The sequence below is a fragment of the Protopterus annectens genome, chromosome 1.part1 (assembly GCF_019279795.1).
Source record: "Protopterus annectens isolate FY-2018-M chromosome 1.part1, PAN1.0, whole genome shotgun sequence".
Classification (NCBI taxonomy): domain Eukaryota; kingdom Metazoa; phylum Chordata; order Ceratodontiformes; family Protopteridae; genus Protopterus; species Protopterus annectens.
The window spans coordinates 497605811-497623564 of record NC_056726.1 but is presented as its reverse complement, the minus strand read 5'-3'; the positions used below and the strand labels follow the sequence as shown (position 1 = coordinate 497623564).

General features: G+C 43.7%; 1 protein-coding gene across 2 annotated transcripts in view; it reads left to right on the top strand.

Moving 5' to 3' along the window:
- The window catches only part of HBS1L (HBS1 like translational GTPase), a 2781383-nt gene that overhangs the window by 2326514 nt on the left and 437115 nt on the right, over window positions 1–17754 (top strand). For both annotated transcript variants that reach the window (XM_044076292.1, XM_044076279.1), the window contains one exon: window positions 9383–9473. In XM_044076292.1, coding sequence (XP_043932227.1) covers window positions 9383–9473 — 91 coding nt within the window. The remainder of the gene's footprint in view (window positions 1–9382; window positions 9474–17754) is intronic.

Below are 17754 nucleotides of genomic sequence, written 5' to 3'. Positions count from 1 at the left end.
TTTTGCAATATTTACATTAACTCGTAGCAGGACTAGCCTACGCCTCTGTGAATGTATATGTATTCACTAATTCAACCTGCCTACACGTGGACCCCTTTTAGTGTTCTTATTACCAATAAAGCAGTTTCTCAAAGGGGGTTCTGCATGTAGAGCCCACTAAAGAACATTGACTACACCATGAGATATGAGTTAAGTGGTAGAAAACAGACTCCGGCTCCCTTTCCACCAGCAGCCTGGGGCTGTCACCTTGACTAGGAAAATATCCAATCTCCTTCCCTTCATTTGTAAAGATCCCTTCCTAATTTTCCATAATGGCAGAGTTGGCATACATACTAACTCTTTTTTTTATGCCAAAGGTAGTTGCATAGCTAGTCTTGCATCGTTGTATTCACTTAATGTTCTTCCATGACCCTCAAAATAAGGAGAAAGGATTCTGGGTTCCTCTGATGTCCACAGGCAATTGAGATGATGTTCATCGTGTTTCACTGTTGCAGTCATTACAGTTGGGTTATCCTGCTGGCAGGCTACCCGCAGTCGGCCTGAATTCCAAAGTCTTGGTCTGGCGTCAGTTGCTGTTGCCTCTTCCCTGACATCAGAGCGCCAGGGGTATAAAAGATGCAGCCAACGCCATTTTCTTCAGTCTTTCTTGCTGCGCGGTGCCCAAAGCAAAAGCAGTTCGCAAGTGCCGGTCGGCCGACTCCTGAGATTTTCTAAATTAAATTTCAGAACCGAAGTCTTCTATAAAGCTAAGTACCCCGTTGGGGAAACATTTTTCTTGCTCCAGGCCGATGTCAGAAAAAGTTAACAATTGTATTTCTTGTGGGAAGCAAATACCTCATAAGGATTTTCATTCTTACTGTATTCCTTGCCTAGGCCCTGACCACAATGTTGCTAGTTGTTGGTTTTGTGCTAGATTTAACCAATGCACTATTAAGCGTCGGTACGATTTTGCCTTTCATTACTTTGGCCGAAGGTTTAACTACATAATGCCATCGGAACAACCGACGACTGGAGTTCATAAAAAGCGCAAGGAAAAAGAAAAGGACAGGCATATGAGGTCCAAAACCGACGACGAAGCCTCTTCTAGGCCAGTCGCCGGTTCTCAGTGAGGCGCTTTCGCAGCCCGTGACACCCGCTACCTCAGAGCCACAGGCCGTCTCCGACTCCCACGTGGAGACGACTAGGCCTCTGGATACTCAAGGTATTGGGCCTTCGGAAACTAATCCCTCAGATGGGTCTGAGCAGGCATCGGCTTCTGAGGGTGTTTTCAGACCTACACAGCTTTATATCAAGCCAACTTCAGCATCCAAGACAAAGACTAAAACAGTTTTAAAGACAAGGAAACAAGTACAGCATTCTCCAGGACAGACTTCCATGCCTAAAAAACAGATGCTCAAAATGGCCGAAGACCTAATTACTTTGATCGGGGGTTCCCATCCCCCTCCTGATAAGAGGCCTAGGCAAGACACTGAATATGATTCCTCTTATCAGGTTTCCATTTCCTCTGACTCCTCTTCAGAACAGGGATACTCTATTCCTCCCTATGAGGATTCTGATGCTGAAGAATCTATTCTTCAGCTTCTCCTCCTGAGGATTACTCATTTGGGGAAACCCCGCATACCATGAGGGAGCATTTCCACTGGGAGAGCCAAGATTATTCAGATTCTAAGAAAAGGCTCAGAGACTTTCTTTTACTACCTCAGCGCAAACCTCTTGCTATTCCACCTGTTCTAGACATTGTAGATGATGTATTTTCAGAGTCCGGTCTGTCTCCCGACTCTTTACCTCCTGCACCTGTTAAGCCAGACAGATACTACAGGGTTCCAGATTCTCATAAATTTCTATATAAAAACCCTGCTGCTGACCCAGAAACTATTTCTCAGGGTCCCAAAGGGGTCAAGGCTGCTACTGCAAAAAAAACTGTCCCCTCAGATAGAGATTCTAGGGCACTGGACAGATGGGGGGAAAAAAGTTTACACTTCTGCTACCTTGGCTGTAAGGGCTTTAAATTGTCAGTTTCATATGCTTAAATATCAGCAATACTTAGTGTCTCTGTTAAAACAGAAAATGTTGACAAATTCTGAATGTTCTGAGAACAAGGAATTGCAGGATTTATTGCATGCAGCTGAACAAGTGGGAAAACATACTCTGCAATGTGGTTATGATTCACTGGAGGCCTCTTGCAGGGCTGCTGTAACAGGTTCTGTCATTAGAAGGCATGCTGGGTTAAAGGAACAGACTCTGCCTGATCATGTTAAAGCAAAATTATTGGATGCTCCATTACAGCATGGTACTTTGTTTGGTGTTAAGGCAGAAGAGGTGTTGAAGAAAATGGTGGATAAAGCTAAATCTATGCAGACAGTGAAGGATTTCTTACAGGTACAGCCACCCAGATTTAGCAGGAACTGGCCTTCTAAGAATTGGTCCTTTCCCATGTCAGACAGGCCACAAAGAGGCAGATACAGACGCCCTAGAGGCAGACAACAACCCCAGGGCTCATGCAGGTCCAAACAGTGGGGTGCTTCTACCTCCGAAAGCAGAGAAGACAAATCATAGCCATATAGGAAACAGTCCCAATGACTTCCCTCTGCCAATGCCAAGCATTTATCTTTTGGCAGCACCCTTAGGGGGAAAGCTAGCACTTTTTTCACAAAATTGGCACATGATCACCCAGGACAAATGGGCCTTAAATATAGTCTCTCAGGGCTACAGGTTCCACTTTCACACCCTTCCAAAGGCAAAAGGTATGCCAGACCTGCCACACAATCAATGGGCAGAGGCACAAAACCAAGTTTCATCTCTCATGGACATGAGGGCTATTCAGCTAGTGCCACAACAAGAGCAGGGACAAGGATTTTACTCAAGACTTTTCTTAGTACCAAGAAAGGACAAAGCATACTTTTCTGGACGTTCCGTAATTCAAAATGTTGACTCTGCAGCAGCTTCTGCCCATGCTGGGCAAGAAGGCTTGTAACTTTGGACCTCAAAGAGGCATACCTGCATGTCCCAATCAGACAGTCTTGCAGAAGATACCTCAGATTCATAGCTGTCTCAGTGCACTACCAATTCTCTGCACTGCCCTTTGGCTTATCTACTGTGCCCAGGGTTTCACAAAATGCCTGGCACCAGTAATTGCATTTCGCAGACAAAGAGGAATTCAAATATATCCCTACTTGGACGACTGCCTTATTCAAGCAGAGATCAAAGACATTCTACTAAAGCATCTGGCGGTTGTAAAAAGATTACTAATTTGCCTAGGGTACACAGTAAACGAAAAGAAATCAAAACTAGTACCCTCTCAAGAGATAATATTCCTGGGTGCAAGCTTAAATACAACTGCCCAGATGGCTTATCTCACGCCAGACAAACAAAGGCAACTGACTTCTTACTTCGAAAGCATGGCAACAAAAACCAGTTATCTGCAAGAAAAATTCTGCAGGCTCTGGGCTTCATGGCCTCCTGCATTCTGCTAATTCCATATGCAAGACTGCATATGAGGAAACTACAGTGGTATCTAAAAAGTGTTTAGGCTCAACATTGCCACAGCCTGGAATCATTAATTTAACTCATTCCCTGCCTGCAGCAGGAGTTTCGATGGTGGGCACAGGCCTGTCACCACAACAAGGGACAGCCATTCACTTTACCCACAGCCAGGCAAACACTAACAACAGATGCATCAGATTACGCCTGTGGGGCCCATATGGCAGGAAAATGTATTCAGGGCACATGGCCCCCAATCCAGAGGCATCTACACATCAATCAAAAAGAGATGCTAGCTGTACAAAATGCCCTGACAGCCTTCAAGGACCTACTTTATCCAGGATAGCTGCTGGTAAAAATGGACAACACCACAGTCATGTGGTACATAAATAAGCAGGGGGGCACACATTCCTACCCCCTCTGCAGACAAGCCATGATTTTGTGGAACACAGCATTGACCTACCAAGTACACCTGCAGGCACATTTCCTGCCAGGAAAAACAAATGCTCTGGCAGACGAACTAAGCAGAAACCTCATGGATCCTCACGAGTGGAAACTAGATCCACAAATCTTCAGCATGATAACAAGGAAATGGGGATGCCCAGACATAGCTCCCCTCACAACTGCCAACTTCAGAGATTCTGCACAAGGACTTATCACAAACAAGTATGGAAAGTGGATGCTTTGTCATTCAGCTGGAAGAACCTTACAGTATATGCCTTTCCTCCACTGCCTCTCCTCCCCAAGGTACTTCTAAAGGTCAGACAAGAGAAGCTACAAATGATACTGATTGCCCCGGCATTTCCACACTAACACTGGTACCCAATCCTAAGGAGCTTGTCCCAAGGCCCAGCCTGGACATTGCCTCAAATTCCTCATTTACTGACCCAACAAAACAATCAGATCCTGCACAACCAACTCAGAACTCTAAATCTAGCTGCATGGCGGATAGTGTAACCATTCAGAATACACCTCTCTCTAAAGCGGTTATGGATGTTATTTTGGAGGCCCAGCACCAGAAAATCTTATGCAGAAAAATGGAAAAGATTCTGTGCTTGGAACCAGGCACAAGGAATTGACATGCTTGTTCCAAATATTCCTCAGATTTTACAATATTTAACTGAGATTCTGGAAAAAGGCCTATCCTTCTCATCAATTAACATCCATGCCTCTGCCATTTCAGCTCATTGCAATACAGACCCACCTATTTTTTTCACATCCATTGTTTAGGCAGTTCCTCAGGTGGGCCAAAAATATAAGACCACCAAGGAGAGCACCAATACCTGCATGGGACCTCAATTTTGTCTTGGAAAAACTCAGACTGCCTCCTTTTGAGCCGGCCATTACAGCTGAGATAACATTCTTATCATGGAAAACAACTCTGCTCCTAACAATAACTTCAGCAAGAAGAGTCTCAGAGTTACAGGCATTAATGGCTTTGGAACCTTTTATTATCTTCCATCCGGACAGGGTTTCTCTAAGGACAAACCCAACATTTATGCCTAAGGTAGTATCCAGTGTGGCTCTTAACCAAACCATTAATTTGCCTACTTTTTACCCAAACCCACAGAATAAAGGAGAGAGACTTCTGCATTCTTTGGAGATACACAGACAGCTACGTTTCTACTTGGACAAAACTAAAGCTTTCAGAAAGACTGAGCAACTTTTTAGTGGCATATGCTGCAGGATCACAAGAAAAGGCTATCTGAAAGCAGACTATTTCAAAATGGATAGGATACTGCATTCATTTCTGCTATTCACAACATGGCAAATCAGTGACTAAGGGCATTAGACCACATTCTACCAGGGCAGCAGCCATCTCAGCAGCCTTCCTCAGAGGAGTACCAACCAAGGATATTTTGGAGGCTGCAACGTGGACTTCAGTGCACACTTTTACTAAGCACTACCACTTACCTCTTTACTCTAAATCCAGAGCAGGCTTTGCCACTGCAGTTTTGCAGGGTCTTATAGGCACTCCTAATTCTATTTAGACCCAGCCGCCCAACCTCAGCTTTGGGATTCAACCCAAGTATAATGACTGCAACAGTGAAACACGATGAACATAGTACAGTTGTGTACCTACCATAAATGTAGATGTTTGAGTGTATTCACTGTTGCAGTCCAGGTTACCCACCCAGCATCCCCCTTTCTTTGCTGGGACTTATCTGTACTTCTCTATCCTACACAACCTATGTGGTGTATTTGCTTGTAGATGAGGGTATTGTTTATTTTAGTGCATGCTTTTATAAGCAATGTTTTTTAGCCTGCCCTTTTGGGGGCGCCTGACATCTGGGGTAAGAAAAACTGAAGAAAATGGCGTGGCTGCATCTTTTATACCCCTGGCGCTCTGATGTCAGGGAAGAGGCGACAGCAACCGACGCCGGACCAAGACACTGGAATTCAGGCCGACTGCGGGTAGCTTGCAAGCAGGATAACCCAAGTGTAATGACTGCAACAGTGAATACACTCGAACATCTACATTTATGGTAGGTACACAACTGTGCTTTCCTTTAGTACAACTAAGGACATGAGGTAAATTGATCAATAGTTTGTTTTTTGCTGCTAGAAAACAAGGCAGCCCAATTCTTTCCAAATAGCGAGCTCACTGTATTGAATTGTGCTGTTCTGCTCAGGAAATATTTTTGAAGGGTGATGTTAGGCTGTGTTATGCTAGTGATGTCGCAACTACCTCTGCCTTTGTATGGGGAGGTAAATGCAAAGCTGTCTTGAAGGCAGCCAGTTAGTCCTCTGTACACATTTCTCAAGTACTAAAGGTTGGACATTTTATACAAGGGCAGGTTTTGCCCCTACAGTCCTCCACAGTCTCCTGCATCCTGAGCTTTGATAATCTTAGTTAAGTTGTGTAAGGAGCTTCCCATAATGTTGGATATTCAAGTAGGATAACTGTTGCAGTATAGTTTTCCTCCTGCCATCCCTTTTGAGTAACTCTGGGCATGCAAGAGCTGGGATTGGTTCCAGTGCACCCCCCCCCTCACACATACACACATAAACAAACCTTTTCCAGTTTGTTCAAAGTTAGAGTCCCAGCTTTTTAGAGGAACTGGAATTCTGTGGGTTGATGAGTGCAGGCAAAAAAAGGGCAAGTCATGGGAAGGTTTCCTGCTAGCCCGGAACCTTCAAGAAGTTGTACGCGTTCTGTCATACGTGGGGTTCTGAGCAAGGAAGAACTAAAGATGATTCAGACTGACATTTGCTTTTATATGCACGGCTGTAATTATGTCCCTGTGAGGGTGACATAGGTTCAGACGAGAGAAAGGATGTAAAGCTGTGGAAGCTGGATCAGAAGTTGGACATCTATAGCAGAGATCCCAAAAGTGATTACTTCAGTAATGATTCTGCTCAAATATACACTGTCTTGGTAAGTTTCTGCACTACTGTAGTGTCTGAGTCTAGTTCGTATACTGGCTACATTTCAGACTGCTGGAGAGTTCCCTTGCTTTATTTAATTTATTTATTTATTAATAATGTTCAGATGCTTAATAACTAAACATTTTTCAACCACATGATAACCTGTTTTAAATACAGTCATAGAAGATGTAGGTGTGACCAGTAGAATTCCTTCCCTGTATTGGACAGCTTTTCTTGAGATAACTTTGTGAAATCCCCACATTATTTGGCAGAAAAAAAGTCTTAATAAGGAGGCCGAGTTAAACAATGTAGTTAATTTACTTAGAGTGAGAGCCTGCATACTTTTTTATATATATATATATATATATATATTTTGTTTTGCAGTTAGCCAAAAAAATAATAATTTTATTTTTCATTCATTGCATTTGGATGTATTTTAGATTTTGTTTTGCAGTTAGCCAAAAAAAAAAAAAGAAAATCATTTTATTTTTTTTTCATTGCATTTAGATGTATGTAACAGCAAAAAAACTAGTTGCCTTCCAGGGTAATCCTGTCATTTTCTCTGCTGCTGTTTGCATGTGGATCATAGATGGTCATGAACATGGTACAAAGATTCTGCCACTTTAGAGCAGAACTGATATAACAAAGGGAACATGCTGTAGATGTAATGCAGCTTAACCCACAGTCCCTTTTTCAGGCTGTTTAATTGCAGTTACTTAGTTGCCTGCTGCAGTAATCTTTGTTTCGCATTGTTAGTTTATGTAGTCCTACACCGAAACATAACGATTCAGGTGTAGCAATAAAATTCAGGTCTGCTGTCAAGCAAGTTGGAGTTGTAATGCACTGAACATTTCCATAATGTGTAGCAGAGGTGTTTATCTAGAAGAGTTTAAGATTTTCAAATGGAGGATGGCAGACACCACTGCATTTGTTGGTGTAGATGTATTCTGGTGCAATGTCAGCCATAGGAAGGAGAATATGCTGCATTGCTGCTAAAAAGTAGTAAAGACCACTACCTAAAGCTGCTTTAGTAGGCAGTGATCTTTGCATTATGAGGTTGTTTAGAGCATGGTTATCTTAATATTTGGCATCTGTTCAGAAGAGGCAAATCATAATAATCCAGGGGCCAACAAGTGCATACTGCTGGGGGCAGTTTAGATGCAGTCAGTGCACAGCCACTGTCGCTGAGAGTCAGAGAGGTGGTAAATAAAATCATAAAGTTTAAGCCATTGAGGTTGATGGATGCATGCCACAGGTTCATAGATTAGTACTAGGCTAACTGTCCTTGATTTGAAGACAAGCCAATTGCCCCATGTGAGAATCAAATTTAGATGCAGTCAGTGCACAGCCACTGTCGCTGAGAGTCAGAGAGGTGGTAAATAAAATCATAAAGTTTAAGCCATTGAGGTTGATGGATGCATGCCACAGGTTCATAGATTAGTACTAGGCTAACTGTCCTTGATTTGAAGACAAGCCAATTGCCCCATGTGAGAATCAAATTCTTCACCTTGTGTCTGTAAGGTAAACACCTTAAGCATTATGCCAACCTCCCACCATGTATGATTTTTGCCCTTGCAAGTGGTTGATCATATGATAATACAGTTTAAAGCTAACAGAAAGCAGATGCAAGAGGAATCCATCCATCCACAACCCCTTTTTCCATTTTTGCACATGGGGTTGGGGTTTCACTTCAGTGACAATAATCTAGAGCCAAGGTTTGCACTGCTGGGTGACTTGCCCTGCTATTGTAGTTCCTCCACACTACACACACACCTCTGGCCAATCTAGAGTGTCCAATCCACCTACTGCATGTCTTTGGAATGTGGGAGAAAACCAGAGCACCTGGAGGAAACCCACATGAACACAGGGAGGACATGCAGACTTCATACAGAAGGCACCCCAGCTGAGAATCGAACCAGGGAATCTCTTGCTGTGAGGTGAAAACTCTATTCACTGTGCCACTGATTGTGAGGAAGCTTATGTTCTTGTAAAGATGCTGAGCAGACTGTGAATCATTTACTAGCTTGACTTGTTAAGATGTGAATGCCTGTTATAGTGGATTGAACTTTTCTAATTTGGATTGTAAGAGAGAGAGAGCCCATGAGAGGTAGGATAGAGAAGTCGAAGAGTTCTCCCCCGGGCTAAACATATTTTGATCAAACTGCTTGTATTTGGATTACAGTTAGGTTTGTAACTGAAACTGTGGACCGGATGTGCTAGACTTGCCTCCACCACACCCATTGTAAGGGTGGGGAGTGTGATAGACAAGTGATGACTGGCAAAACTGTGTGAGAACAGATGATAAAAAGTAACTGTTTTTACAGCCTGCACTTTGCAAGTGGTGTATGCTGTTTATCGACCAGCAGTAGCAGCATGTTGCATAACAGGATACCTACCTACAAGCCTTTATTGTTCAGTCATAGTGAAAACTGATGAGTAATGATAGCAGATTTCATACTGGTTGCGTGATGTTGATTTCTTGCCTCATAGACCAAATAATTAAATACAAGTTTCTGTTTTTACTCATTTCCAGGAATCGTGTTGCACGATGAGCCAGTTGATTGGGCAGCAGCAGGTGATCATGTTAGCCTCACTGTAACAGGCATGGATATAATCAAAATTAAGTAAGTTCTTAAGCTTCAGATTTTGCCACCATTACAGTTGGATAGCTTTAAAGTACTATTTAGTGTCCTTTGTAGGAAATGGTGAGCACATTGTTAACAAACACATAAACAGTGATCAGCCTTGAAGTAACTAGGTCTGTACATTGTTTGATCCAAGAAATCATTCATTATCAAATGTAAAAGTACAGAGTCAACACCGGAGCCCACATTTTTAAACCTTGAATTGGGTTTTAACTGCTATTTCAAACTAGTGATTAATTTCTAGCTATATGTGTATGTGTGTATGTTCTCCAGCCATTTGCAGTTCCTTTGACATGATGGTGACTGCTGTCAGTTAGTGCTTGGTATAGCTGCAGAAGAAATTGACAAAGAAGAGGCCAATTCCACTTTTGTATTAGGCTGAGTAACATGATGTAGATGGAATCACAGCAAACTGAAGAGGTGCCAGATAAATTGATAATTAAATTTCATCCTTAATTAAAGCAGCCTAGTGGGCCTCTTGCACAGTTACTGCTGGTCATATTTGCTTTTGGAGCAGTCTAGGAATGAACTGTTGTCTGTCAGACAAATCTCTACATCTAGTAAGAACCACAGGCCACACTGCTGTGTATGCTTTGCAGAGAAGAGCAAAGTGGCAAACTAGAGCAGAATTTATTTAATACAAGTGGCAGGGCCAGTAGAATGATTTAGCATATGTGAGCCTTCCAGCATAGAAGCTGCTGTTAATTCATAATGGGAAGAAATTTTGTTTCTTGAAAAAAAAAAAAAGAAGAAGAAACATGACTAGAAGGAATTATGAAAACCTGCTGTCACAAGCCTCCATACATTAGCATCCATTTCACTTTTGAATGCATCAGCTAAAGCCTCATAAGACACATGAATAGGAAGGCAAGGATAAAACTGAAGCAGTTGCCATCAGTCATAGAAAAGGTATACAAAATGTCCATGCATCCTAAAAGTCCCTTACATGGAAAAAGCTATTTCTACCATGTAAACAAATGCTTTTCACTCTCGGAAGACCTCACATTATTAGTACAGATGTTCATGTTTCACTGTTGCAGTCATCTCATTTGGGTTATCCCTGCCAGGGTAGCCCTCAGTCGGCCCGAATACCAGAGGTTTAATATTTCTGCGTCAGTTGCTGTCACTGCAGGACTGACGTCAGGTCTTCAGTGGTATAAAATCAGGCAGCCGACGCCATTACATCAGTCTTTCTTGCTGAGGAGCCTGAAGCAGAAGCAGTTTGCACGAGTGCCGGTCGGCTGCTACCTGAGTTTTTCATTCTGAATTGAAGTGTTCTAAAAGTAAGTACCCCACTGGGGATCCTTTTTTTCTTGCTCTAACTGATGTCAGAAAAAGTTAACAATTGTCTTGCCTGTGGAAAGCAAATACCACACCGAGACTTTCATTCTTACTGCGTCACTTGTTTAGGCCCAGACCACGATGTCCCCAGCTGTCGCTTTTGTGCTTTGTTCAACGCCAGAACTATACATCGTCGGGCCCTTATTGTAGCTAGATATTTTCGCTCTCAGTCCTCGAATATCTTTGGTAAGTCCATCCGACAACAGATGATCTGAAAAAACTTAAGGATAAAGACAGAGACGGACCGAACAGTTCCAAGACTGCCGATGACACTTCCGTTAAGCTAGTCATCAGTTCTCCGGTCCTCATTGAGGTGCTTTCACAGCCCCTTATGCCTGCTTCTGTGGATTCACAGGCCGCTACTGAGACCCTTTCGGAGTCTGATATGCCGCAAGACTCTTCTTCGATTAAGGATCCTTCGGATGTCTCTACCTTGGATGGATCTGGAGCCACTGAACAGGCACCAGCTTCCGAGGAAGTACTTTGCACTACCGATACAGACTCGACTTCTTTTGCGTCTACAGTTCTTTCAAAAACAACTGAGTTTCTAAGGTCCAGGGTATGAACCACACCCAAAAAAACGACGACCCAAGCTCAAGCACCTGCTTACTTGCCTCAGTCTCAAATACTGAAAATGGCGGAAGACCTTATAATGCTTATCAGGGGAAGCCAGGCTACCCCTTCCAAAAGAAAAAGAGACTTGTCCCCAGTAGTTTTATCTGAACAGGAGTCTGATGACTCTGATGCATCTGAATATGAAGATATGCAACCCCTGTCTGCTTATGAGGATTCTGATGTAGAGGAATCCATCCCTTCAGCCTTTCCACCATTTGGGGAAACCCTACATACTTTAAGGGAGCATTTCCAATGGGAATGTAAGGACTATCCTCAGTCAAAAAAGAGACTCGGGGAATTCTTAGATCTTCCACAGCATAGACCTCTGGCCATTCCTCCTGTCCTGGATGTTGTGGATGATATTTTTATGGAATCCATTCTGACCCCTGACACCCTCCCTCCTGCTCCCAGGAAACCTGACAGGTACTATAGGGTCCCTGACTCTCACAAATTTCTTTTCAAAAATCCTACTGCTGACCCCGAGGTCCTCTCTCAAGGATCTAAAGGAATCAAATCAATGTCAGCTAAGAACCCTCAGATAGGGATTCCTGAGCATTAGACAGATGGGGTAAAAAAGTATGCACCTCTGCTACTCTTGCTATTAGGGCATTAAATTGTCAGTTTCATATGCTGAAATATCAGCAACATACCATGGAACTCTTCAAACAAAAATATCTTCGTTCTCTGCTTGTGCAGAAAATAGAGTTACAAGAGTTAATGCATTCTGCAAGTCAAATAACTAAGCACACCTTACAATGTGGTGTTGATGCCCTAGAAGCATCTTACAGGGCAGCAGTCACTGGATGTTCTTCGTGTTTCACTGTTGCAGTCATAACTGTAGGGTGTTCCTGCCAACAGGCAGCCCGAGGTTGGCCAGAATTCCAAAGTCTGGGTCCGGCGTCAGCTGTAGCAGCAAGTACCCTGACGTCAGAATGCAGAGGTATAAAGCTGACAGCCGACGCCATCTTCTCCAGTCTTTCTTGCCATGCGGTGGAAAGCAGCTCGCAAGTCGTTGGTTGGCGCATTCAAGACAACGTGCTTTGATTGTCGTCGGTCCGAAGTTTTCTACTTCTCTTCTCAAGCTAAGTACCCCGTTGGGGAAACTTTTTTCTTGCTCCTCCGATGTCAGAAAAAGTTAACAATTGTATATCGTGTGGAAAACAAATACCTCATAAAGATTTCCACTCTTACTGTCTACCTTGCTTAGGCCCTGACCACGACATTTCTTGCTGTCGGTTCTGTGCCAGGTTTAATTCTCGCACTATTAAGCGTAGGTATGATTGGGCCTTGAATTATTTCGGTAGACTATTCAATTATAGGATGTCGTCAGATACTTTACCGACAACCGGAATTCAAAAGAAACGCAAGGACAAGGATAGGCCTCCGAGGTCCAAACAAGATACTTTGCAGCCGGAGCCAGCTTCGGGTTCGGCGGTCGTCAGTGAGGCACTTTTGCAGTCCCTGTCGTCCGCCACTTCGGAACCGATGGCCGACACGGACTCCCATGGGGAGCCTTCTAGGCCTAGTATTTTATCTGCTGCAGGACCTTCGGATGTCGCTCCTTCAGATGGGTCCAGAACCGCTGTGCAGGTACCGGCTTCTGAGGGGGTTTTCAGGCCTTCTCATATCACTATTTCTACAAAGACAAAGGCAAAGTCAAAGACTCCTGTTAAACCAAGGATTTCTTCTCAAGCTTCCTCGGGTACAGCTCCCAAGTCCCAGAAGCAATTACTACGGATGGCTGAAGATTTACTGACAATGATTAGGGGTTCTCACCCTCCTCCAGAAAAAAGGCCTAGACAGGATATTCCTTATGATTCATCTGATCAGGCTTCTGTGTCTTCTGTCTCTTCCTCTGACCAGGATTATTCTTTTCCTCCTTATGAGGATTCTGATGCAGAGGACTCTATTCCCCCTGCTTCTCCCCCTGAAGATTTCTCTTTTGGGGAAACCTTACATGAGATGAGGGAGCATTTTCTTTGGGAAGGTCAGGATTATTCTGCTTCCAAGAAGAGACTTAGGGAATTTCTCCTTCTCCCTCAACACAGATCTTTGGCTATTCCTCCAGTACTTGATATTGTGGATGATGCTTTTTCTGAAGCTAACCTGAATCCTGATTCCTTGCCGCCTGCTCCTTCTAAGCCTGATAGATTTTACAGGGTCCCTGATTCCCATCAATTCTTATTTAAGAACCCTTCTGCTGATCCTGAAACCATTTCTCAGGGTTCTAGGGCTGCTAAGGCCGCTTCTTCTAAAAATCCTATCCCCTCTGAAAAGGATTCTCGTGCCTTGGACAGGTGGGGCAAAAAGGTTTACACTTCTGCTACTCTGTCTATTAAAGCTTTAAATTGCCAGTTTCACATGTTCAAGTATCAGCAATTTCTTTTGTCTGTTTTAAAGCAAAGGCTCTCTACTTTTCCTGCATGTGCAGAGGACAAGGAATTACAGGATGTATTGCATGCAACTGAACAAGTTAGCAAACATAGTTTACATTGTGGTTTTGATGCCTTGGAAGCTTCTTGCAGGGCCGCAGCCTCTGGTACTGTCATCAGGAGACATGCTTGGCTTTGTGAGCAGAATTTACCTGAGCAGGTTAAGGCTAAACTGTTAGATGCCTCTGTTCAGCTTGATGTTTTATTTGGATCCAAGGCTGAGGAGGTTATTAAAAAGATGGAAGAAAAAGCAAAATCTATGCAGACTGTCAAAGATTTTTTACAAGTTCAGCCTCCTAGATTTTCTAGAAATTGGCCCTCCAAAAATTGGTCCTTTCCCACGTCTGACAGGCCTCAAAGGGGAAGATATAGACGCTCCAGAGGTCGGGCGCAGGCTCAGGCCTCTTACAGGTCAAGACAATGGACTGCTTCTTCACCTAGAAGGGGAGAAGACAGACCTCAATCACAAAAGAAGCAGACCCAATGACTCTCTCTGTTGGGCTACAGGTCCTCCTTGCCTGGAAGCCCCTCTCGGAGGAAAACTTTCTCTTTTCTACCAAAATTGGACTCATATTACCCAGGACAAATGGGTTTTAGACGTGATTTTAAGAGGCTACAAATTCCACTTTCATACTCTGCCAAGGTCTTCGGGTTGGCCGGATCTGCCAAAACATCAATGGTCAGTGGCCTTACATCAAGTGGACGCTTTATTGGCCATGAGAGCCATAGAACGTGTTCCACTTCCAGAGATGGGAAAAGGTTTTTACTCAAGACTATTTCTGGTCCCAAGGAAACAAAACTCATGGAGACCTATTCTGGACCTCTCAGTATTAAATACCTTTCTGGAGATTCCAAAATTCAAGATGCTTACTCTGCAACAACTTCTTCCCATGCTCTCCCAGGATGCTTGGATGGTGACATTGGACTTGAAGGAAGCCTATTTACACATTCCCATCAGACAGGAACGCAGAAAATACCTCAGATTCAAGGCAGGTTCGAGACGCTTTCAGTTCTCTGTACTGCCCTTTGGCTTATCTACTGCGCCCAGAGTCTTTACCAAGTGTCTGGCTCCAGTAGTAGCTTATTGCAGACTCCAAGGGATTCAAATTTACCCCTATCTGGACGACTGCCTTATTCAGGCGGACAGCAAGGATCTTTTACTTCAACATCTGCAGTTTGTTCAGCATCTTCTCCTACTTCTGGGATTTTCAGTGAACACAAAAAAGTCACATTTGATCCCCTCTCTACAAATGATCTTTTTGGGAGCTCGTCTAAACACAAGCTTACAAAGGGCCTTCCTTACTCCAGAAAAACAACTACAGCTGGCATCAATTTTCAAGACCTTGGCTACTTTAACTCAGTTCACTGCAAGGAAATTCCTGCAGACATTGGGCTACATGGCTTCTTGCATCCTGTTGATCCCAAATGCAAGGCTTCATATGAGAAAACTTCAATGGTACCTAAAGAGTGTATGGTCTCAGCATTACCACAGCCTGGAAGCAATGATACCTCTGATTCCCTGCCTCCAAAGAGAGTTCCTCTGGTGGTCCAGGGCTTGTGCTTTAAACGAAGGGAATCCCTTTCGTCTACCTCATCCTGCTGAGATCTTAACCACAGACGCCTCGGATTATGCTTGGGGAGCTCATTACCTAAACAATTGCCAGCAGGGCTATTGGACAAAGAAGCATCTTCCCTGGCACATCAACTTGAAGGAAATGTTGGCAGTCCAATATGCTCTTCTAGCCTTCAAGAATCTTTTGCAACCAGGCCATCTCCTGATTCGCACAGACAATACCACAGTCATGTGGTATATAAACAAGCAGGGGGGTTCTCACTCATACCCCCTTTGCAGACTAGCCATGAGTTTATGGGACACAGCTCTAAATCTGAATCTGCATCTTCAAGCTCAATTCATTCCAGGAAAACAGAATCTCTTAGCAGACAGCCTAAGCAGAAATCTTTTGGATCCTCACGAATGGATGCTGGACCCCAACTTATTCAGCAGGATTACGGCAGTATGGGGGTGCCCTCGGATAGATCTGTTTGCATCTCATCTCAATCATCAGCTGCCTCTCTTTTGCACCATGTCCTTCCACAAAACAGCTTGGAAAGTGGATGCCCTGTCTTTCAGCTGGAGGAATCTTTCGGGACATGCCTTCCCTCCTCTTCTGCCTCGGGTGTTACTGAAAATAAAACAGGACAAACCCAAGATTATCATTTTGATAGCTCCAAATTGGCCTCGGCAGTTTTGGTATCCAACTTTAAGACGCCTGTTCTTGGAACCTCCATGGATTCTGCCTCTGTTTCCTTCTCTTCTGTCCCAGCATCAGGGCCAGATGCTACACTCTCAAATCAAGACTCTTTGCCTGGCAGCTTGGCTCTACAAGGGCCTTTGATTCCTTCTGCTTTTCCCAAACAAGTTTTGGATGTTCTCTTAGATGCAAGGCGCCCTAGCACTAGAAAATCTTATGCTTCTAAATGGAAAAGATTTTGTATTTGGATGCGGGATCGAGGTTCTGATCCTCTTTTGCCTGACATTTCTTCCATTCTACTTTACCTCTCAGACCTTTTGCTTAAAGGCCTTTCCTTTTCTTTCATTAAAATCCATGCTTCTGCCATCTCGGCTCATTACAACACTGATCCCCCCCATCTTCTCTCACCATCTGGTGAGACAATTCTTGAGAGGGGCTAAGAATTTAAAACCTCCCAGAACTCCTCCTGTTCCTGCTTGGGATCTTAGTTATGTTTTGGAAAAACTAACTTTACCTCCCTTTGAGCCTGCTGCTGCTTCGGATATCAAGTTCTTATCCTGGAAGATAGCTATTTTATTAGCTTTGACTTCTGCCAGAAGGGTGTCAGAGTTGCAAGCTCTCATGGCTGTGGAACCATACCTTATTTTCCACCAAGACAGAGTTGCCTTGAGGACCAATCCTACATTTATGCCTAAGGTGATTTCTAAAGTGGCTTTAAATCAGACTATTCACCTTCCTACTTTCTTTCCAAATCCTCAAAACAAAGGGGAAAGGATTTTACATTCATTGGACGTACACAGACAACTACGGTTTTACCTGGACAGAACTAAAGATTTCAGAAAATCTGATCAGTTGCTTATCTCTTATGCCTCCAGTTCTCTAGGCAAGGCTATTTCTAAACAAACTATTTCCAAATGGATTGCTTATGTGATAAGGTTTTGTTACTCTCACTTTGGGAAGCAGATTCCAGGTACTATTAGAAGTCATTCTACTAGAGCAGCTGCCACTTCAGCAGCTTTTCTCAGAGGAGTTCCTACCAAGGACATTTTGGAAGCTGCCACTTGGAGTTCAGTGCATACTTTTTCTAAGCACTATAATCTCCCTTTGTATTCTAAGTCTAGGGCAGGTTTTGCCTCTGCTGTCTTGCAGGGTCTTCTGGCTGCCCCTTCTTCTGCATAACCTCCTCCCTCATCACAGCTTTGGGATTCCACCCTACAGTTATGACTGCAACAGTGAAACACGAAGAACATAGTACAGTTGTGTACACCTACCATAAATGTAGATGTTAGAGTGTCTTCACTGTTGCAGTCGGTGTTTCCCTCCCACCATTCCCTTCTTATTTTTTGCTTGTTCTAGCTTCCTCTTCTTTTGTGGAGTATTTGTGTTTCCTTTTTGGACACCTTTTGGTTACTTTGGGGGACTTCTGACATCTGGGGCAAGAAAGGCTGGAGAAGATGGCGTCGGCTGTCAGCTTTATACCTCTGCGTTCTGACGTCAGGGTACTTGCTGCTACAGCCGACGCCGGACCCAGACTTTGGAATTCTGGCCGACCTCGGGCTGCCTGCCGGCAGGAACACCCTACAGTTATGACTGCAACAGTGAAGACACTCGAACATCTAC